Consider the following 24,196-nt stretch of genomic DNA (forward strand, 5'->3'; position numbering starts at 1 on the left):
TTAGAATACTTGCAGACGCCAGCCATGCATTGCCGCTATAACCTAATATAAAATACCCAAGGTTGGATAAGTACACCAGGTTAACCCTTGCCGCCCAGAAATTCGGAAGTGAGAAGAAGTGACAAGAAGACAGGACAGTTGGGAAAGTGAGAGAGAAAGACAAAAGATTGAAGAGGGGGACAGGAAAAGGCGACTGCCGATTTCCTCCAGGTGGGTCAGTCTGGAGGTGCCGTCTATGTGAAGCAGAGGCCAAAGAGGTGTGTTGCCTCCGCCGGGGGGCCTTAAAGGTCCAAACACCCAGCATTGGCTCAACCCCCAGGATCCCCCTTTCCCCAGACACGGCTAAGCCGCGCACGGCTACACGCGGGAGGGTCCAACCCTCGTGTGCTCGGGTCCGTGGTGTCGCAACACACCAAACGCCTGCTTACGCAGACGCCCCTGCGGGCATGCATAGCTCGTACTCTTCCTCCAAAATGTTCAAGCACTGAATATTCTAGCTCAAGGCCAAGAATTATGCTGTCTGCCACAAGCGATTTTAACAACGAAACTATTTAAGCCAGTCGTAATTTGTGGTGCGTATCAAGAAACTACCAGGAAAGAAAATAAAATACATTTTCTTGCCGAGGCGGGATTCGAGCCCGCGTACACCCGGTCCCAAAGCGAGCGTCGTAACCACTAGGCTATACAGTCACGCTTGCAGTACGTAAAATTTAAGCGAACCATATGATTGCGTGCGAGCGTCGTCGTCTTCGTCCCCAGCTGGCGCCTTCGTACGATTGTGCTCTGCGAGGTGAAGAGGTTTCGCGCGCTATGAAAGCGAGAGAGAGAGAGAGAGACGCATTCACGGAGCGGGTCTCCTGGAACGCGGTGTCGGCATCGCAACGCGGTGTCGGTGTTGCAAGCTGCGCTATGCAACGCGCAGTGACGGCCGTAAGTCCGAGACGCACGAAAAGAAATTATCATCATCATCATGAGTAATAAGATTAAAAGTTCGCGCGCACTTTCGGAAAATGCTGGGCTACGATCGCCAGCTTCGCTGTTTCAAGCGTTGTGCGGCCGAGTGCAAGGTTAAGGGTTTTTTTTTTTTTAAATTCTGGATAATTTATTACCACCCCATATATACAGGGTGTTTCAGCGAGCACTTTCAAAACTTTTTAAAGGTTCCCTGTGGCAGATAACACAATTTTAGTTATGAGCTGGTCTACTTGAAGAGGCGGACATTACTTGCACAATGGAAGTGCATAATCGACTAATTAATAAAACTTACTAATTAAGTTCGCAACTAATTACCTTATGGCTCATATTGCAATTGACAAATTCTATCCGTAAAGTTCGCAAGGCGGATACACTTGCAACGAATCCTCAGGACGTCGTTTTATGCACTGAAGCACAAAATAAGTGGATCGCCAATGCACTTCTCCGCAATGTTCGGAAATCAGTATCTCGAAACTGGTGCCATATTGAGAATTCGTTCCAAGTGGATCCACCTTGCGAACTCCACGGCTAGAATTCGTCACTCGTTTTCTGTGCTCACGAGCTCATGAACTAGAATTGTGCTATCCACCACAGGCAAGCTTTAAAATTTTTGAAAGTGATCGCTGAAACACCCGGTATATTGCCAATATTCTAGTTGACATTAAGAGAGAAAAAAAGTGGAGCTGGGCAGGGCTATGTAATGCGTAGGACGGATAACAGGTGGACCATTAGAGCTACAGAATGCGTGACAAGAGAAGGTGAGCGCACTCGAGGACGGCCGAATATTACGTGAGGTGATGAAATTAGGAAATTTGCAGGCGCAACTTGAAACCAGCTCGCGCAAGACCAGGGTGGCCGGAGATCACTGCAGTGATCACTGCTGCAGTGGACATAAATATAGGCTGGTCATGACCACATTCATACATACTATACATAGTATGTATGAATGTACAAATATATAATAGCATTCAGTATAATTATGGTTGAAGTACAGTGTATTAGGAGACGTTTAAAATTATATTCGCTATGGCAAGCAAAAGGTGGAGGATTTGTTGCAGCGTTCGATTGCCACGAAATCTTTTTCCAGTCACCATTCAAACCCTAGGACTACCGCAGGGTGTGATAACTCCCTTATGTCGTTGCTCTGTCTTTTATACAGAGCGTTTTTTTTTTTACATTATAGAGAATTTTCAAAAAAATTGCCTGTGGAAGATGGCGTGATTGTAGTCCTTGAGCTACATTGCTCAATGCTCTGGACATGAATAATAAAAATATAAATGCATAACTGACTAATTGCCATAAATCCACCAAATAACTTTCGGATTCATCACTTTAGGGCACATATTGCAATTTAAGAATAGTAGTCGGTGAGTTCGCAGAGCACATCCATTCAAGCGAATTCTAAGGATCGCCGGCTTTCGAGGTATGTGAAGTGAAACATGCGCTAAAATTGTCCTGTTGATGCACTTCAGTGTTTAACAAACCGCCATTTTACGTATTTAGGCAGAAAGGTCAAGCAACTGGAACGACCGTGTATTTTGTCGGGCGATTCCGAAATGATCATCTCGCAACATTTGCCATTCTGAAAATTCATCCCAAGTCGATCCGCCTTGTGTACTCACTGGCTACAATTCCTAAATTAGAATATTCACGGGAAATTATTTCATTTAAAATAGCAACATTTTGTGAGTTATACGATTACACACTTGGTTTCTCGTTCAAATGATGTGCACGTCCTTGAGTGAGCCAGCTTAATGACTGTAATTATGCTATCTGCCACAGGGAATTTTTAAAGCTTCTGGATGGTTTGAAATAACACACCCAGTTTATGAGTTACCCGAAATCACATACTTCTTCGATGGTGTTCGTATTTCTTTTGAAACGTCACAATGCGAAGCGCTGTTTCTAGATGAGGTCAGCAAATTTTCATACGTGCTGTGACGTCACAACTATGTCGACGACACAAGCTCCGGCATGTAGAGATTACATCTAGCAGCGACATGAAATGTGTCTACTTATCAGCTTTTATTTATGTCAATTTCATGACTTTTATTTGCCCCAGCCGTGTGGCAAATACAGTTTCTTTAATATCAGAAATATATGCAAGTACCTCTTTATCTTCTTTTTGTCCGCATAGAAAACATGGCGTAAGCGTTCCTTTTCTCCGCATAGAAAAAATGGCGTAAGCGTCGTGTAATGTACTTTGTTGGTTTCTAGGAGATTCTCGGTTGTTTTATACACGTTGTACCTCATGTTCTTTTTTTCTTTCGCGCGTCAATAACGAAACCAAGAAAGGTGGCTCAAATAAAATAATAGAGATAGCTCCGAGAAAATGACTCAGATGGTGCTGACACACATAGAGGGTCAATTACATTTATCTGTCAGATATATCTGGTCAAACATTCAGTTCCTTTGTAAAACAACTGCAAAGAGCCAGTGTCTAAATCGGTCGCCGCATATTGTTTTTTTTTATTATTTCATGGGAATAGCAGCTCGTAACTGGTTGAAGCGAGTGGGTGTCGGAGAAGGTCAGAGGGGTTAGAGGTGCGAGATGCTCAAACCACGAAGCAGTTGTTCACAACTGCAAAGCACAAAACGGTGACGTTGTAGCCAGGTTCTGTCGCATGCACACAATGTAATATTCGCGAAGCCACTGCATTATGTAGCGGAAAAATGTTCCACAAATATAGCCCTTAGTCGAAAACCTAATAAATATGCAATCGTCGGTGTTGAACGTGCGTCTTTCTCAGCCCTTTTCATTTTTAACACGCCAAACTGACGCATGGAACTTCGTTCTGCCCAACAATTTTCTTTGTACCAGCAACATGTCTTTTTCTTTACAATGACAATTGACGTCTTAAGTGCGTAGAAGTACGTAGATTTATTTTTTCTTGCTTTCTTTATTAAACGCTTTTTCCTCTTGTATCGCTCTCTACAATATGTACATATTCGTTCTTAATGCGACAAGTGGTACGCAAATTGTCGTATATTTGAACTAGGTTGAACAATCGTAGCTGAGCGTCGGCAATTGTTTATATTTTGTATATAAGAGCCTAGCTCTTCCACACAAAAAATAATTTTTATATGGCAAAGATGACCGCTATGAGTTTTCTTGTGGTCCTCTCCGTTTTCACACTGCTTCTGCAGGTGAACGCTCATTTACCAGCACCTTCACCAGCCATGAAACAGGATCCCGGCTTGACGTGGTCGGGAGCATCGCCGAGACCATCGCCGGGAGCGTGGCCGGGATCATGGCCGGGATCGTGGCCGGGATCGTGGCCGGGATCGTGGCCCGGAGATTCCTGGCCCGGAGATTCCTGGCCAAGTCCTTGGCCATCTAGGAGGAGTATGCTGAAGAATTTTTTCTTGAATAGCGTTCCGTTAGACTATTATTATGCGTTTGTCAGATGCTGCCTGACTGCTAAGGCAAATGCCCTACAGAATACCGTATGTGTGATCTGGTTCAACTGACGCCGCAGGTGAATAAATAATTTCACGTGATGAATGTACTGCTTCTAAAGGCACTGCGTTGCGTGTTTCACGGGACGGTTTCCGTAATTTAGCTGTCATTGTGCCCCATACCTTCAGTTTGAAAAGGCGTTTGCCATGTTAAATCAGAGTTCGCACTACTTGCGTGGCGTGATATAAAATAAGTTCACTTTAACAAGTCGCTTTGCCTTTATGGCAATGAGTCAAACTGTGGAATAGTGTATTTCATTGCGTGGCAGCTGCGTACTCTCATACGCGCGTGCGTGTTTAGAGTCCCCGGTATTATTTTCCGCTGCACTAATAAAAAATCAAAGGCAAATTAAAAATGTTTTGTCCGGTCTGAAGCAAGGGGACAAACTTTCGTAAGGTACATATGTTTTTTTCTTCTCGCTCAAATTCCGCTCGCATACTTTCCATCACTTCCACGATCGAGTATATATCTTTATTGAAGCATGAATTCGACTAGCATGCATGTGCGATGTGGGCGAGGCAGAACCCTGAGTCTAAAGTATTATAGTATATAACATCAACCGGTGTGTAGCGTGGCTTCTCAATGACCTCGAGAATTGGACTGTTACTGCTAGGAGGGTACTGTTGACTGATTGCTAGAACTTTATTTTAAAGCAAAACTTAGTTTCTCTAATGCCCCGTGTTATATAAGGCGTCGCTTTCACCTGCCACGTCATCACGAGGTATACCTGTGAAGCGAGCTCCGAAGGAAGGAAAAAGAAGATAATAAAAAATGGTTAAGGACCATGGCGTCCCGTGCATTTGTCTCGTCTTAGTTAACTAGCATGATACAATACTCCAAGTTTCGGGTTTCGTTGGTGTGTCGTCCAAATTAGTGGTCACCACGGGGGGGTCTTCCGGGGTTAGCCATAGCATGCGTTTCGGCCTAAGGCATGGCGAAAAGATTCGTGTCGTGGAAGGAGATTTGGGTAATGAAAGTAGAAGAGTGGTTTTTGTGTAGAGTTCGCTGAAGGAAACAACTACAAAGAAGAGCGTTTCGAAGTGATATATTGTATATTACAATAGACGTGACAGGTTTTATATATATACAAGAGAATGTTGACCAATAAAGGCCTGACAGTGAGCGCCGCTTCTGTTTTCTCATTAAACAACAAAGCATCACATAAGGCATGTACATATTTGATTTCATACATGCATCATACATATTCCATTGTACATCTTTGATTTCCTAAAATGTTGACGTTGGGTTACTCCATTCTTGGACCAGTGTGAATCTGCCCATTCTAAACCAAATGTAGTCATGAAATTTACTTGTATAACAGGTAATTACCTTCCTTACTAAAACTTTCGTACCCACAGATTGCAGCTTGTCTGCCGGATGTGCATCTTTTTTGTGTTTGACGCCCCCGGCACGCTATACTTTTCAGTATTCCCAGAAGTAGGCGCGTTCTGAAACAGCAACGCTGACTAGAGTACTACAAAAAGATGAATACCATGAGGCCCAATACAACTATGCTGACACGCGTACTTATCTTTCTGGGGTGACCGCGTTTCACCGTCTAACAAATGCGATCACTCAGCGCAGGACGCGCCTGCATGTATTGGAAATTTCTGGAATGTTATCGATGGTTCTATCCGCTGTCTGTTATCAACTAACCTTGTGTAATCTGATTGTATGTATGCGTGAGGTGAATTGTGTAGTTCGTACTTTCTCACAAACACGCGGACACCGGTGATTACTGTGCAACCTTCGATGAATCGTGTATAAAAGCCGACGTGCTTGAGCCCCTGATGATATTTTTCGACGATCTCCGACTGTGTTCGCCGCTATCATTGTGCTTAGAGTGTAGCCGGTTTTTCTGGGCACAGGTTCGCCCAATAAAGAGTCAGTTTCGCTATTCACATTTTTGCTGCTGTATTTTTCACCCTAACCGCTACGTGACAATACTAACTGAAGTGCCTCATATATGTCCCTATAAGCAGCCAAGTGATCACTGGCGTGAAAGCTAACGAACGCTTGAAGCAACTATTGGCGCCAAAAACGTAATGCGTACATCATGGTTTTCAGGGGCGTGTTTCAGAATGCGAGATCTTAAAGTGCTTCAGCCAGTTCTGGTCAGTGCACGATGTAAGAGAGTAGGCAGCCAAGAAAATTGAGGGCTTAGCGGTTAGGTGGCGTATGTCATCGACCGAGAAATGCCGACAGCGCTAAGAAAACCACCCTACTTACATTTCTATATGGTTTGAAGCAAAAGAAAATACTTTACTGGAACACTGTGTATAGAGAGTTAGCAAAAAAATAACTTCGCTCGGGAAGTTCCTATTCTCCTGCTGCTATCACATACTATAACATGCGTCATATTAGGCTATGTTTAGCATAATACGATACAAAAGATTTAAAGAAATCGACTCCGCCTTTGCACACTTCCATGACCGAAAGAGCGGGCTTTTGCTTTTATATTTAGAGAAGTCTCCATTTGTTTCGCCCCTTTCCGTTTTCTTGTGGAAATGTTTCTGTGCGTTGAGAAGTAATTCTTGTTTTTTTTTTTTTTTTTTTTTTGGTACAGAGTGCTGGAAAAAACACGAGGTTTACAAGAGTTGCGTTAGCAGCAGCTGCGCCGAGGACAAGTGCTGGAAGAAGCGTTCGCCGTTTTGCACTTATGATTGCCGGGATGGCTGTTTCTGCAAAAACGGATACTACAGGGATCAATGGGGACAGTGCGTGACCAAGAAGGAGTGCAAGAATAACTACCCCTGGGGCAAACCGTATGACCCAGGTTTCACAACACGCCCTTCCCCATATCCCGGGAACTACGGCCCCGGACAATTTGGCTACGGTGGTCTTGAGAGGCTGTGAGAATAGCCTGACACGTGCAAGATCCACAGTACATAATAAAATTGCCGATGCTGCTGATTTCGCGCAAACTTTGCTTAACTGAACAAATGTTAACGAAGTCTTATGCAAGATAAATTCGCAAACTAAGAATAAAAATAAACGCGAAATCGCGCTAATTATCCAACCAGCGATGGGGTGGTTGATGCAGCGAATGAATATTTCATGGGGTTCAAGTGTCACTTAACTGGTAATGATAGCAAGAACAATTATTGTCATTTATTTATTCATTTTATTTTTTTAACAGTCAGTATGCCTGCTATGCCCCGCGAGTCACAACAGCCAGCTCGGCTGGGTTATAATGCAATAGAAGAAGCTTTGCGACGTTTGATGCCATTTACGCAAGTCATTATCATCACTAACAGCAGCAGCAGCAGTACAAGCGGCGCCAATGGTGGCATCATCATCATCAGCAGCCTATTTATATTCACTGCAGGACCGAGGTCTCTCCCCTTTCTTGCGCCACCTGATTCTATCTTACGTGGGCAAACTTCATTAATTCATTGTATCACTTATTTCTGAGCCATCCTCGACTGGGCTTTCCTATGTATGTACTACATACAACCCGCCACAAAACTACTCACTCAATTAGGGAGGTTTGGCCTTAGCAGCAGCGTTGTTTATCTATTCCTCAAATTTATAATGAATTTAATCATTAGGCTACCACCTACTGCGAAAAACCTGCCCAAGAAATCCTCAAAAATAACTCCGCGCTTTTTTTTTTTGCTTGCACAAGAGGAATATTTATATTATAGAGTTTCTCTTTGATGCGCTGCTGTATATATAATTAATCTCTTCTAACTTCTGTAACTAGTGTGCACGTACACACCTACCTGGTTGCAGCTGCTTCTATACAGCCTCCTTCAAATTTTTTGGACTGTCCTTGATGCATTTCCATTTCTGTACTCATTTTATGTCAGATTCACTCATCACTGCAGCGGTTGTCTTTTCGGCCTAAATAAGCATTTTGGCCAGCAGATTCACATTATATTCAAGGTGATTTTCTATGCTATTCGTGGCATCTTAACACTATTGTCTTAAAAGACCACATGATGTAACTTAGCGATTGTTGAAGTGGTAATATTCGAGGAACCAGCCAATGTAGCACTAGCCTGACGTTCAAAAAACAAAATGTTTGACCCCAGTTGAGGTAACAGCACTTAATTTATATATTTTTTATCGGTGCGCAGATTTTTCGTATGCATAGAAAATTCTGTACATGCGGGTGATCGCTATAGGCCTGTTGCAGATTATAACATCATATAGGCGGCTGGCTACCAATGTCTACCATTGCCTATTGTCGAGTCTCTAGAACATGAAAGTGAAACGCGTCTTCACAGAAGTTGTTGCTTGTTTATTGTACGAGAATAAATAAGTTGCGAGTAGCCACAGCGGCACCCTACCATTGCACAAGGATCATCGACAATTGCGACACAAGCGAAAGTTGTCGAACGACTGACGACGGGCAAGCATTCCCGGAGACACTGCACTCCACGTGCCGGATCACTGCGCAAATCCGCCATCAACTTCACGCGTTCGCAAACGGTACAAGCGAAGCCAAGCAGACTGTTAGTAAATCGCTTCGTGTACTCACGGTCCGCTGCAGAGAAAGGCGCACGATTTTCGGGTCGGCAACCATGTTGGAGGTTTGCTTAGCACGCGGCGTGCTGTTGGCGAGCGGGGTCCTGCTGCCGAGTCGCTTCGGCGTAGGTACGAGCATTTTGGCCCGGCTCCGTTGTGCCTTGGGCAGCCAGTTGAGTTGCGACGCGCTCAGCTTCAGGAATGCGAGTGGCAGAGTTCGCAGCGTGCGCCGCGCACGCGCGAAGGTGTTCTGCTTCACGCTGGCGTGTCTCTCGCCGGGCCAAATCGAGATTCGCCCGTCGCGTCGTTGCCTTTCTGTGCCGCTTAGCGCAGCAGTTTTCTTAGTTGGCGCCACCGCAAGCCAAGCAGTATGCGGCGTGTAAGCACTGCTGATGCATCTTGAAGCGGCACTCCGTAGGTGACGAGGCGTCACTGGCTAATCCGACGCGAAAGACAAACCATAGCCGCTATTCTGGACATTCCGCCATTTTCTTCGAAGCGTGACGTACGCGCGACGCTTACAAAATGGCGCCGATAGCCCCGATTTGCTTTCGTAACGTGACGCAAATTTGACGTTTCGCCTAAGAAACTGTAATGTAGTCATTGAACATAGCGTGGCTGATAAAGCAAAACAGTTTTCCTCCCCAGTAAAAATAAAGCAGCTAGCTCAAAGCGTACGATTATTCCACCAAAATTGTTTCTCGCTTCCGTCGTCTGCATGCGCGCAGGCTGTCGTCTGCTTCATTAGGTAGGATGCGTGTCCTCGGGAAACGGAATGAGTTATCGTATATTGGCGCCGACGCGCTTGCTTTCTACCTTGAGACAACATACGCGACCTGTCAGTGATGATCAGCGCACGCGCTAGGCCGCGTTATCGCTATGTCGTGATCCGCAAGTGACTCAGCCCGACTCGTCTGGCTGAGATGCAGCCGAATATCATCGATAGCGTTGCGCGCGCCACAGGTATCCGCTTGCGCGACGCAAGCGCCGGCACTGCCATCTCTTGTTCACTTCGCTGCTTACTCGCACCGCGAGAGGAAACTTTAAGACGCCGCCTTGCGTGCATTTATTTTTATAAATTAAAAAGTCGCCATTGTCATAGCCTTTGATGACGCGAAAAGACATTAATAATAATTACAATACAAACGAAGTGGCGAAAAGTGCAAAAAGTCGAAAGAAGTTTGCTAGTTTCAACCAACATTATTTCAAATAAACGTGTTTTTAATAAAAATGATGGTTCAAAACACAAATGCCAACACCACCCGAGAGCGATGCAAATGCTATGAGCACGCGTTGTGAACAAAAGATTTTCATGGCCCCAAATGACAGGGAAAATGCGGCGACACGCATGCCTCTCGACCGCCGTTGCATATGGCCGCTCATTACCATAATTCGCCCGGCTCGTCACACCACAAATTATGGCGGAAAATCTCTGCAATGTTGGCCCAGCGCAACGTCACGCAACGTCAAATTGACGTTTACAAAACAGCCCTTCCTGTGACGCTCCTCGCGGGATATTCCTTCAGCCAATTAACAAGTTGACTTGCTGGCTATCTTGGAACGCCACCACATATTCGCGAAATTGTAGGTGCACTGCACGGGCTTCTGCACGCTACCGTCCACTTTCTTTTTAAAGCGCTAAAGTCGCAATATAGGTGCCAAGGGCCACAAAAAAGTATTAGTCGATAAAACTTGCAGCTCCACGTCACGTTTCGTCATTCTGACGAGAACGCAAAATTGCATTTTGCAAAATTTCCGTTTCCCGGCACAAATTTCAAAACACGTGACCTCTGAACAGCCAATGAGACAGCCAAGATGGCGGATAATGGCGGCCGTGCAGCCGCCATGCGTGTCCAGAATAGAGCCTCATGTGCTGAAACTTCTTCGTCACCTGAGCAGAATCCTGCGCTGGAGCCTCCGCTGCATGCACTGAGACTGCCAAAGCGCTCACTGTCGTCGCTCATTAGTGTCATGATGCAATACTTCCGCTTCACCGCTCCCAGATGGCGGCACGATCCCTGTCAAGAATTCATATTTTACGTGTTCGCCGCGCACGTCAACTTGATTACAGTAAGTTGATCAGGGACCCCGGCTTAAAACACTTTCGGGTTAGAAATCTAAACAGCAGATTACCGCAGCCATGAATTGAAGTTGCTCGAAGAAAAATCCCAAGCGTTGCTTCTTCATTTCAATGACGTGCCTGCAAGCTACTGACGTCATAAATCACATGTCTTTACCGACGTCACATCAAGCTCGTCTATAAAAATAGCATTTTGTGCCAACCGGTTACCCAACTCTCACGAAAACATTTTTAAAAATCGTCTACGAAACCAATTACCACACCACGTGGGTCTCTAGAGCTTTTTTTTATATATTTTTTTAAATGATGCGTAGTCTTTTACACGCAATGTTCTAACAAACTCAGCAAACAGGCTATGTATTTGTTGTGTATTCTTTTATACGCGATTATTTCTTTGAAGGACTCTCCGTGACTTTATAGCGGAACATTTGAACGTGTGATGGCAACGTTTCAAGAAAGTTACTGGACGTAGCTTTCGAGCTGACTGCGCAGAATTGACCCCGCCATTGAACGTACAGGACAGGCTAAGAGCTGTCGGACTATAGCTACCAAACATGTTGGACCAGCTACGAAACAATGCAAAAAATTATGAGGCACAAGCACCCACAGTGCGTGAGTAAGTAATTGTTATCGGAGTCTTTCCACGTCACCCACCGTAGTAGTCATACAGTCATAAGTTTCTGGTGCTGAGCAGGATATATATTGGGTTTGATTCTCGACAAGACGGAGGCGACATTGTGATAGAGAGGAAATGTAAGAATCAGAGCCGCGCGCACGTTGAAGAACCTCAGGTAGGTGAAGTTAATTCAGACTCCTGAAAAAGGGCGTCTGCCATATCCTCAGTCCAGCTTTGAGATGCCCAGCCCTCTCGCTATCATTCACAATTTCTGGCATAAATTCCAGATAGCGCATTAGAGGAAAGCGTTAATTATGCAGCAGATAACTCAAAACATTATTGTGCTACAGACTCAGCAAAAGACAGCAATTTGATAGGAGAACCTCTTACACGTAAATATTGAGTCTGTTAATTCGACAAAGTCCTCACTCCCATCCACATTAAAAAATGATTTGTTTAGATTTATATCTAGCTGTGGGGAGTAAATTGGAACGACAAACAACGAAAAAGTAAAGCATAAAAATTGTTCTTGCAATGATAAATTATTAAGTAATTTAGAGCCTTTGACGTGTGTGAGTGAGTGAGTGAGTAAAATAACTTATTTAGGTCCAGAGAAGACGCAGGGGAGACCCTCCGCCACCCGTCTAGTCCCACGTAGGGACCGCCAAGCCGAGCTTGACGGTCGATCGCGGGCACTCTAGACGGCCAGCCTTCGGTCGTTTTGACGTGTGTCTCTGCTTACTTAATGGGTGTCCTTTCGTGCTACAATATATCATTAAGTTTATTAAATGGTTTGTTAAACTATCCAAACTGAAAAGTGACTTTGGCTTTCTTTCCCGCGCTTAAATTGTAATTTTTCGGTATCGAAGCCAACCTAGCAAATGTATACGTTTAGGTTATGTGGAGTTAACCAAGTGCCTAATATGTGTTCCCCAGTGCTGCAAGATCAGGCTTTGCGTGATGTGATGCGAGCAGTGTGATAAGTGGCGCTGCAACTTGATCAACAAAGTGGGGAAAGTAGTAGTAGATAGTCAGCTAGCGTAGCTCTGAACAACGCTGAACATATTACGTACGAACGCACTGAGAGGCCTCTAAACGTATATTTGTTGGTATATAATTATATTTCTGTTTCGCCGTTAAGCTATAGAACTCGCTTTGTGAAGCCACGTACTCCAGCCAACGGCCACCTAAAATCTCGAGACAGTGCACTTCGTGATATCCAATAGATTGCAGAGGATCGGCAAAATGCAAGATGTGTGCGCCTTTCCGAAGTGTTCATTATATGGTGGCAAGTTTGCAAATAGCCTCTCAGCATAAACAACTGAAATGTCTGGCGCATAATGAGAGAGCCTGCTAACTGTTCGTACTCGTTCCTGTGTACGCGCCCTGACCTCATCCTCTGATGTCAGGTCACCAAAGACGTTCGTTGAATAGGGCCACGCACCCACCAGCACACACTCTATGACCCACGATGCCATCAAAAGGTTCATTGAAGACCAGCACAAACCAAGTGGCACATACCTGTGCTCCAAGACGGCGTCAGAGATGCATTGAACAATGGCACCTACCCACTCCCGCCGCTGTAGTGACCTATGTCGACATGAAAGCGGCTCGATGAAGAGCAGCAGATATACTGTATACATATTGCTACATCCTCACGGACCCAAGTTGTTGCGACGGTTGTTTTTCAAGAGTTTTCTCTGCACAACAGCCCGGTGCGCTACCCATTCGACCATGCACTACCCAGTTACCCAGGTAGGCGGCAAAACGGCTACAGACATACAAGGAAACCCAGCCACCAGAAGTGCGTGAAACACCCTAAGAATACTGACACGTGTACATGTTTATCTTTCACCGGTGACCGCTTTTCATCGGTTAACAAATGTTAAACGTTATCGCTAGGCACAGGACGCGCCTGCATGTATGGGAAGTTCCTCGAACGTTATCGATGCTTCTATCCGTTGTCTGTTGTCACCGACGCTTACGTAATCTGATTGTGGGACCGACACGACTTGTCTAGAACTTTCTGGAAGACACGCAGGCACCGGGGAACAGTCTGGAACCTTCGATGACTCATGTATAAAAGCCGATGCGTTTCGCCGCCGATCCGATTTCGACGATCGCCGACTGTGTTCGCCGCTATCGTTGTGCAATTCGAGTGTAACTTGCTTTTGCGGGCACTAAAGCCCCTATATTTATAAAAGTAGCGCCATTCTTAGATCTTGCCGCCACCGCGCTCACCCCGGCGCTTCCTCCTCGCCCTCTCTTAGCCGCCTCCTGTCGCCCCAGCCTCCTCCGCTCCCCCATTGGCCAATCCGTGTCACGTGGAAGTTCGCGTCGTGCTTTTGTATATTTTTTTTCTTTCCAGCGCGCTCCGACTGCCATTCTCGGGCCTGTGCGACGAAAGTGCTGTACGCACAAACGGATCAAACGTGTTGGGGACAAGAACTTCGTTGTGATGGCATGCTGCTGCGCCTTAAGTTGCCGCAACCGACAAGGCGAGGGCAAAAGGCTTTTTTTGTTTACCATCCGGCGTGCGCAAACGCTTGCTGCACACTTGATATTTGTGCCGTCTCGCATCGTCGCGTTGCTACTTCCAAAACGGCATTATTAAGACCAGTTACTGACTGACGAAGCAAAATCGCGCCTCAAAAACGTCTCCGCAGGGCGCGATCGAAGTTTTCCTCGGATTTCCTCTGGTAGCGCGTTAGCTGTCGTCTGCCACGGCAGGCCCGACGCAGGCGGCGCCACTGTCGATATCGCGCCTCGATCGCGCTGGTCGCGCCGAGCGCGATAGTGGAACAGAGGAGGAGGGAAGTGGATGGCGCTACTTTTATAAATATAGGGGCTTTAGCGGGCACAAGTTCGCCCAATAAAGAATCAGTATCGTCATTCACAGTTTCGCGACTGTTTGCTTCATCGTCACTACTACGTGACAATACTTACGCCATTCCAAGATCCTCTTAAATTTCCTCAAGGACAGCAAAGAGGCTGTGCCACAAATGCGCTGCATAAGCACCGCTCTTCAGTGAACGTCTTTCCCGCCAACGCTTTAGCTATCTTCGCCATGAATGCACATTGGATGTGCCGCTCTTCAATTAACATTTTGCCAACTCGAGTCACTGAACATGTGCGACTAGGTGTGCGGCCGGCGAGGGAACGATTCTCTGCGTTCGCAAGCACCAACGCGCCACGCTTCTAGTCTCGGAGGCCACGCCCGCACTTCTCGGCAGTGCCACCAGATGGCGTTGCGTGTCCAGAAAGAAGCGCGAGAGAGGAGCTAGGTTACATCATGACGCGTTTCTCAGCGTTAATGCACCGCAACGCGCCATTCCTTTCAAAGACCGAGAGCCGGCTTCGCGGTGGCGCTTCTAGATGGCGCTGAGCGTCCTTTGAGTTGCGTGAGAAAGGAGTACCGCTTCGGTATACACCTCATACCTAACTCGTTTCGACGGTGGCAACACGTTTTGTCGTTGAATCGATTCAAAGCTAAGCAGATTACCGCCAACTGTCACCGTGAGATGGGTTCTGCCGATTTTTTTTCGCTTTGTTTCGCGTCTCGCAATCGACAACGTTCGTGCAGTTTACGCATAAGACAGGCGTAAGAAATGAATCATTGCGTGCCAAAGAGAACGTGCACTCCGTAGGAAGGAGCCTTACGGCTAGCAAGCATAAGCCCGCACACGGATGTTTTCTTTTTCAAAGCTCATTGAACGTTTTGCAGCGGTGTAGCATAACAACCTACAAGTGCCCATCCTTGTTATATACCAGATCCCTCTGGACGGTAAGAATTTTCAGTAAGTGCTTGCGTGCCGTTTATTAAAAAAAAGGATATATAAGATCGGTTGATGCTTAATCTCCTCCATTTGGAAGACAAACTTTTAGGCAGCTCAGCACAATAACTTACAGTTCTCAATCTTTGCGCCAACGTGCTCAGAAATTGTTACGGACACTTTGTCGCCTCATAAACAACCAGGCCTGCACTTGCTGCTCTTCCCTGTGTTTTCTGTGCGTTACTTGTATCGTTCCCGACTGAAGTCCACAGCCGCTTTTGAACGATACGCGAGCGGACCTTTATTTTCTTCATACAACGAAAAGACGCAACACACCAAGGAAAAAAAGACAGGCGAAAGGAAATAGCGTCACTCGCAACTAACTTCATTCCGAGAAAACATCGCAATATATAGCTAAGCTAACACATGCGCGGCAAGGTTCCACGTATCACACCCCCTTAGATGAGTCAATAAGAAACATGTGCTAGTTTAAAAAGCATCTAAAAAATTCAAACTGGGCGCCGCGCAACACTACTGACGTATCGCTAATGCAGATATCTTTTTTTTTTCTTTTTATGTAATAAGCCTCGAGCATTTCTCGTGCCATCACCTCGTTGCTTCTACCCAGAATGCTAATCTCCTTAAATCTTGCGTTACATTTACATGCTTTGTAGATAAATATGTCGGAAGGTTATCCTTAATAGAAAGTGCGTGCTCTCTTGCTCTGTCGTTAACACATCGTCCCGTTTGGCCGATGTAAACCCTACCACATGTCACATTGCCATGCCACATGGTATGAATCATGTACCAACTAGCCCAACAACAAGTTTTATTAAGCTTTATTTTTTTCTTTGTTTTGTATTCTCAGACACACTACGCTTCATTTTAGTTTTTAGTCTTTATTTTTCTTCCCGGCCGTGTCACTCTGTCAGTAAAGGTGGGGCTTATACGAAAGGCCCGTGGTTGATTCTTTCAGTCATATGCGCTGTCATTCTCAGGCGATCCATCGCAGACATTACGTGGGCAACACCTCGGGTATCGACCCTTACCCTTTCTTAGTCGGCAGGGATATGGCTTCGGCCGTTCTACTTGGCAGCTGTAAATGAGAGACGACTTAGCAGCGGTCACCTCGAAGAATGTATCACATTAACCGTGTACGTACAGGCTGTCCGAACTGTCATGCACCAAGATGTAAAAATATGCAAACACCACGTAGCTGGACAGAGCCAAGGTAATGTTGTCTTCAGTCGCTTGGAGATACTCAACTTATTTTTTTTCATTCCGCCTAACTACACAATTAGTCTTAATTAATTAATCAACTTCTGATGTATTATAGTTAGATGATAAGTGTCAATGAGAAAATTGTAGAGCAACATGAAAAACTCCCGATACAGCTTTCTCTTGCTCAATACGTGCTACATTAAAGTGTTTTCCCGAGCGTGAAAGAAGCCACGAATACACACAAAGTGCCTCGAGCGACCAGTCGCGCGCCAATATTGTGTGTATTCGAAGGCGTCTTTCACGCTCGGAAAAACATTTTAATGTACCACGTATTGAGCAACAAAAAGCTGTATCGGGTGTTTTTCATGTAGCTCTACAATTTTCTCATTTACACTTTCCATGCAATTATAATGTTTGAGAAGATGATTTGTTAATTAAGACTAATTAGGTAATTTGGCGGAATGTAAAAATAATCTGTGTATCTACAAGCGACTGCAAGCAACATTACCGTGGTTCTGTCCAGCTACGTAGCATTTGCATATATTTAAATCTTTGGGCATCATAGTTGGAACACCCTGTATATTATCATCCATCATGATATATTTATACAAGCAAGCAACACTTTCTATACAGTAAAGCACCCACATGATGAATGCAACGAGCATTTCATTAAAACACTCTCTGGTAGGTTTCTGTAAACAACGACAAAGCAGAGTAGGTGGCATCGAAAGGTGACAGCTACTTAATATTGAAATAAAAACATCCTTTACCTAATCAGTAGTAAGTTTGGTGTCATGGCCAATGTCAGCTTAAAGGATGAAAGGGTTGGTGGATTGCGCCTTAAAATTATTTCAAACTTATTCTTCGGCATTGCCGTTCTTTCAAATACGCCATTCCTAAGCGGAACCATTGTGCCCAACATAAACAGTTACGCTACAGGAGCCGTTCCCTTTCCAAAAAACAAATAGCAGCATATAATTTTCAATCATGACTGAGCATGACTGGGCACGTATACAGAACGCATCGAAGCACAGGTTTGCAGTGTCTTGCCGCCACGGCATAGATTTTCATGGAGAAATTCGTTGCCTTCATTTGTGCGAAAGGCAACGTGCAATGGCTAGGACGGCCGAGAACTCGCCACTCTAAAAAATATATGAACACACTTTAGGAGCACGTTACAGAGCACCTCGTTTACAAAGTCAGGTTAATGAAACACCAATGCATATATCGCGGTTCATCATAGCAAACATGGCCTGCGATTCTCGAAAATATCCCCCTTAAGTTTTGATGTCGCTAATAACTTAAGTTATGTTCAAAAACATGACTGGCAGGTAATTATAGAAGTTCGAAAGCTTACGTTTCTTGTTGTAAGAAGCCATGATTGATGTCATGGTACGAACATTCCCAGCGTTCGCAAGGAGAATGAAAGCTGTACTCTATGTCCTTGTCAAGTCGTCTGCCATTGAAAATGCACCTTCCTTCGCGTGCAAAAGAAAGAAAAAAATCGCGATCTATTTCTCGTTTCACATAGAGCATCATTACTCAACGAGACCATAAAGGTAACTGCTAATAAACTTTCACCGAAGGAACAAAAAAACCCTTGCGCCATCTTTGTGCCGGTATGGTAATGAGGTACAACTAAATATTTTAGCACCCTTACATGGGTATACACAAAGTCCTTCGTGCCTAATGCAGACAATACCCTGTCTCTTATGGGGTAAGACGGTAAGATTGCCTTTCTGATGGGGCATTAGCAAACGAAGTTTTCCTTTTTGGCAACGTATTGTGACATTAAACGGGTTGATAGCTGTGACAGACGGTACAAAGTCTGAGTTAAATAAACTTTGACAGCTGCATGTGGCTACCAAACTTCCGTGCCAGATATTCCAGTGCGGATCTTGTGGTAAGAACTCATACATACATATATACTATGGTTTTTATCACCAGAGGTGTAGTTTCATCTTGCTGTGGGGTACAATACCTTCCTCACTTTAGCATGTAATTTCGAGACCCCCACCCCCACGATACGGATACACGCTTTAAAGGTGTTAGCCATGCGACTATTGCAGGCATCCCGAAGAGTGCAAAATTTTTACTGTAAATGTCTGAACGCGAAACTCAAGGATGTCGTGCCATTTTTTTACCGTTGTGTCTTGTTGTAAAAAAAAAACATTTTTCTTAACATTAGCCGCTCGGCATTCGCTCAGGTGGCAGCATGCCCGCTACCAGCCTAGTCTTATGGGAAAATTGATGGGGTATCATTCTTCAAAATGCATTATATTTAACCTGCCAAAACAATTATCTCATTGTGACGCACGCTATAGTAAAGGGCTCCTGAATAATTTTGGACACCTGGGGTACTCTAGCGAGCCCCCAATGCATGGTAAGCGAGCGTTTTATCATTCCACCCTTATCGAACTGCTGTTGTCGCGCCCTGATCGAACCCCCCTCCTACAACGCGGCAGGGAAACGCCATAACCACTGGTTTATGAACACTGGTGGCCATATCTACTGCGTTACCGCCTCAGGGTGTACCAGAGCAGGCATATGTCACATGTTGCATGGTGGAGGATATTCTTTGACTCAATTCATTAGCGTCATACATTTCATGGAAGCATGGCAATAATAAAATACTCATATTATGTATACCTTGGAACATACGTCAGCCAGAACCTTGGAACGCCCACAGGAGCTGAACTAGCTATGGCAACTAAATGTTAAAATTTATTTACCGACACTGCCTAGAGCAATTGTACAGAGAAACCGAATCAAAGTACCTATCCTGCCTTTAAAATAGCTACGCGAAATAGCTGTGTGATGGTTGGCGGTGGCATTTTGGTAAAGTTGGCGGTGACAAGTTCGCGTTGGTTATTTTTTGCTTCATCCCTATCATACCTGTTTTAAAACGTTGTGCCACATCTTTACACATTAATTTTTTATCTAACCATGTCATGATTCTCGTGCCTTTCAGTGCGGCATTCTTTGTTTCTTTCTTTATGTAAAACGCCAGGGGCGGTATTGTGTAAAGTCTACCTAGTGGACTGTCCATTTCGGCTGTCGCTTATTGGCTGCTGTTTGACGTGCAGGAAGGAGACTGGCTGGCACCTTCGTGCACGTCAAGCAGCAGCCAATGAGCTACAGCCGAAATGGACAGTCCACTAGGTAGACTCTTACAGAATACCGCCCCTGGTTTCGGTCAACCGCAATGAAGCTGCTCTGTTTATGTGATTTTCAGGTTCCCCTCAAAGTGCAACTTCCTCCTTTTCCGCCTGGTCAACCTTGTAACTTTGTTGCCGAATAAAATTATTTTATTTCACTAAAAATACCCTGCCCTCAGCATTATCATAAGTCCAGGTTTGAGTGCCTGGGGGAATGTGAAAAACGAAAAATACTGGTGACAATTCTACGTTGTGATACTAGGCGCAGCTTTCTGCAATTTCCTACATTTAAGCAGCGTCTGGAGTAGGATTGTTCATATATTATGATGTAAAAAGACTCAACCATTCTAACTTAGTCATCTATATAGCGAAGAAAAGAATACAAATAGAGAAAAACTACAAATTTCGTGTTCGGTCGCAACAACTTCATGGACATCGCCGTTCCACTTGAAAATACAAAAACAGAGTACTTATTACTTAACTTCTTTTCTTTTCGCCTAAAATACCTGTCTCAACTGAAAAGGGGGTATGGAGCTTTTAAGTAGTCAACAACTTACTTGGTATTGCTGAACGCTTTATTATTTTAATAAACTGCAATGGTGGTAGACGGATTTGAGCCCGTACTAAGACTCTCTTCCAAGCACATGGCAAATGACAGCACATAGTTTTGCGGTTGTAGCTATTGCAGAGATTTTCCAGAAGCATTCTCTGCCTCATCACTATCATCATCGTCAACGTGTAGTGGCATTACGAAAGCCCAAAGCCAGCCTTACAGCTTTTAATTCAGCATTTTTGTTTTGTGGGAACGTCACCATTCGTTACACCTGTATATGCCCCAGAACCTCAGTTTACTTCGTGCATCAATGTGCCATTTGAAAACTTTTATTGAAGGAAACTTTGTTAAGCGATTAGCAACTAGTGTGTTACCTGATGGCATCGGCGAATTTCGCAATGTTACGAGCAAGGCCCCACATACTTGGCCACAAAGGTTTTCGAACCACGTTCATCATTTCACTACAGGTTTTCCTCCACTCTTTGCTCTTCAGCAAGTCATCAGAGTAAATTTTCGTCTAGAAAAGTGAAAAATAGTCTTTCATCCGTCAGCAGCATGAACCTCCAAAACGAAGTCAAATGGCTTTGTCATCACCTTTATATGCGTCACTTGCAATGCACTGCTATTTAACAATTTTTTTTCTTTAATGAAACCCTCAACCTTGCTGATACGCAAAGAAATGAAATGGACAATATTAAACAGTGCAAACAAACGGGTGAACTTAACTTGTTCATCTTCAGCACCCCCATGACCTGATTTTTTAGTTGTGGTCAGGTATTTGATCACGTGCTACAAGCACTTTCTTGTTAACTAGAAATGTTCACACTTACCGTCGCTAGTAAGGGAAACAACATGCGTGTATACCCATCCTTCTGATGTTTCCAAGAACTGGACCAAGAGCACTGTCAAGATGGCTAGCGGGAGGAGCATGTCGCAAGGTTTCGCTGTAGGAAGCCGGCAACCATCAATGACAACTTGTCGGTGCTCCTCTGGTTCTCCCCATGTGGCTACGGATCTGCCTATGGCATCAGGGTAATGTGCACGAGCTCTTATGAATTCAATTTCTTCCCGTTTTCGTTGACATGAAGAAAGTGCGTTGCGCTTTGCTACGTGCGTGACATTCAATCAACGTGCCCCCATGGGAATTGTGAGCAAGGTGCCACACTAGTCACTAATCTCAATGTTTTTCACTGCACGGACTAGCAAGAACGTTGAGGTAAGCGGCTAAACCCTTATTTATGGTGTAGCAGAGTCAAATTCAGGGCGAGAGCATCGTATTCCAACTCGTGCCGAACGAACGTGAGACGTCCATCATCCGTAAAAGCAGCTGTCCTTATCCAGTCTTTACAACATCGAGTGATTGGAAACACGCGTTTTCGGCAACGGATGCCTCGTATTGCGACGGAACAACTTTTACTGAATTAGTATCAATGTGGCTTGAAGAAGCGAGAGAAATCCTTCTGGCGGTCACCTTAGCAATTATGATGCCTTTTCAGGCGCCCATACACAAGCTGCCGCAAATTCCTTATTCCTGGGTGACCTCGCTAATCGTGCATATTTGTAGGCTCCACAGAAAGGGATATTGGAAATTCGCCAGTACACCAAATGTAAACATAGTTAAATAACCTGCATTATTGCTTTGGGAGCCTTAAATGCAATATTTTATCATCGTAGTACTCAAAAAAAAAAAAGCTGTCAATGTGCAGTGCGCTTTACTGAGCCTTCTTGGTTGTTTGATTTTTTTTTTCGAGGTGGTCTCAGTTGCATTTGTTCATGGGATAAAATATCTACTGAATATACTCTGAAACATTTCTCCATCTGTTAGACGCTCTAAAGCAAGAGGAGCGATTGAGAGATTCCGACAGCGTCGCATAAATGTGATTTTTCATAAAGCCAATTCCACCAGTTTATTCGGTTGCGCTGTAAAAGTAGTTTAAACGAGGTTATTTGTCATGCAGTTCTGCTTAGTGCGGCAAGTTCATATATCCAGTTTTGAAGTAAATCCCTTCTAAGAAATTACCATTACAATGTGCAATCAGAGAACCCTATATGTCCAACGAATGTGACAAACCGATAGTGTCAGTTTCTCACACGTACCTGTACAAAAAAAGAAGTTATAAATGTGAAAAATCCATAGGAATTTTCCAAGAGAGAAAACAAGCATCAGAAAAAAATGATGTTTGCCTGGCGTGTGACGATTTGTAAAATACGAAAAAAAAACTGTATGTACCGGTACTGCAATGTATACTTTTACCGAGAAGATAGATCGACCAAAACGTCTATATTATAGGCCTTTCTGGGATTGTCGACATGGTTTATCTGCTTTTACAGCCAACCACTGCTGAAGTTTACCGAACTAATCCACCCGATATCTTCCCTTATTTGTGTAGTGAAGATGGTGAAGAAACTGATAATATGGGCATTAATGCACTGTGCATTGGTGCACTGTAATACCAGCCCAAGGCTTCGCCCTCCTGCAGTTCTGGCAAGCATAAGGTCCACTATATTTTGTTAGGCATGCATGAACATTTAACTAATTCTACTAAGAACATCAACATAACAATTTACGTTGACATAATTCCTTAATGAAGGAGCAGGCTTCGCACACGAGAGAAATCTCGCAATGAAAACTTCGCTAAAAACACCGCCTAAGACAAGGGCTAATCAAATATGTTAGGTTCAAGTAAGAAAGTTGAAGGTAACATATTTTCTAGGACCATCGTTTTCGTTGGAGGTGTTTTTAACGCAAAGACTTCTCGTCGCATTTATACCTCGTTTCCCTGATGAGTTTTTGACCGTTTTCGTGGATCAATCAAGTAGGCAATTCAGTATAGGACATCCCCTACGGTGGCGTATGACTGCAATTGGAATGCACAGCTGCTATCAAACAGCCAGATAGCGTTCAATGTTACTTTCAGATCCGCTATAGCTCCGGCAAAACAAGGGGCAACCACTTGTCGCTTGGCACATACGCTCTCCAATTGTAGGTATAGTGCGCCTGGGTTTTTCCACTAGTGCTCACTGACGACTGCAATAAGGCACTTCGCTCGCTCCACCCTACGCACTAACAACCACAAGTGAGACCAACATTGGTGTCATTGGTCAAGACATGGTCAGAACAAAAACCACTGAACTAATGCACATTGAGTAATTGTACATGTGATGTATTTTAAAACAATCGAACATTGTAACAGTGTACATAAATATAATCTCTTAACAAAGCAATCCTATATAAATATACCGCCTTGCAGCCTGCAGCGCACGTTCCGGTTCAGAAAAACGATGGTTGATGAGAGCCGTTCTACTACCATACAATAATGCTGCTCGTTACGCCGCTCACAGTTCGAGTTGTATGACATTTGAAAAGTATGAACATACGACAAATTGCCCAAGTTTCTTCCTTCTGCAGAATGCAAACTTCAGAGTATAAAAAGAACGCAAAGCGACCGTTATAGCAACGGGTGCGTTGTAAAAATATGTGTAGGAGGAAGTCGAGCATTTTCAAACGTCTGCTGCTCACACCAGTCATGATAAATTAAAGCAATTCATTACGTTCAGAACGACGAACTGTTATGAACATACTGGCGCTGAACAATGTTAGCATTACTAAGGAGATTTTACGCATGTCGATAGCACTGACGAGATATGGCGTGTAACCTAATCCTGTCATTTGCCGCCGAGATAGCTTTTCATTGCTACATCAACTATGCGGACACTCGCGGCGCCTTACCGCCACCGGCGCCACCGTTGACGCCATCTTGTTCTCATACTATCGACGCGCATGCGCCATCACCCTCTGTTGAAGTTGGAGGGTCTCCACAAATGCGGAGTCATTTTGGCTGCAAAAACAAGCAAGTGAAACGCTCCGCTGAATCGGCTCAGGACAG

General features: G+C 44.5%; 1 protein-coding gene and 1 long non-coding RNA gene across 2 annotated transcripts; one reads left to right on the plus strand and one right to left on the minus strand.

Moving 5' to 3' along the window:
- The first annotated feature begins 3,982 nt into the window (after positions 1-3,982).
- On the plus strand, positions 3,983-7,352 carry LOC119452291 (uncharacterized). Its single transcript, XM_037714527.2, has 2 exons — positions 3,983-4,321; positions 7,002-7,352. Exons 1-2 carry the CDS (start codon positions 4,060-4,062, stop codon positions 7,289-7,291), a joined length of 552 nt encoding a protein of 183 aa, XP_037570455.1. The 5' UTR covers positions 3,983-4,059; the 3' UTR covers positions 7,292-7,352.
- An 8,910-nt stretch (positions 7,353-16,262) lies between these two features.
- On the minus strand, positions 16,263-21,504 carry LOC119452292 (uncharacterized). Its single transcript, XR_005191852.2, has 3 exons — positions 21,140-21,504; positions 17,956-18,076; positions 16,263-16,473 (listed from the first exon to the last, which is right to left on the minus strand). It is a non-coding gene; the product is annotated as an uncharacterized LOC119452292 (long non-coding RNA).
- Positions 21,505-24,196: the final 2,692 nt, after the last annotated feature.

The sequence above is a fragment of the Dermacentor silvarum genome, chromosome 5 (assembly GCF_013339745.2).
Source record: "Dermacentor silvarum isolate Dsil-2018 chromosome 5, BIME_Dsil_1.4, whole genome shotgun sequence".
Taxonomy (NCBI): domain Eukaryota; kingdom Metazoa; phylum Arthropoda; class Arachnida; order Ixodida; family Ixodidae; genus Dermacentor; species Dermacentor silvarum.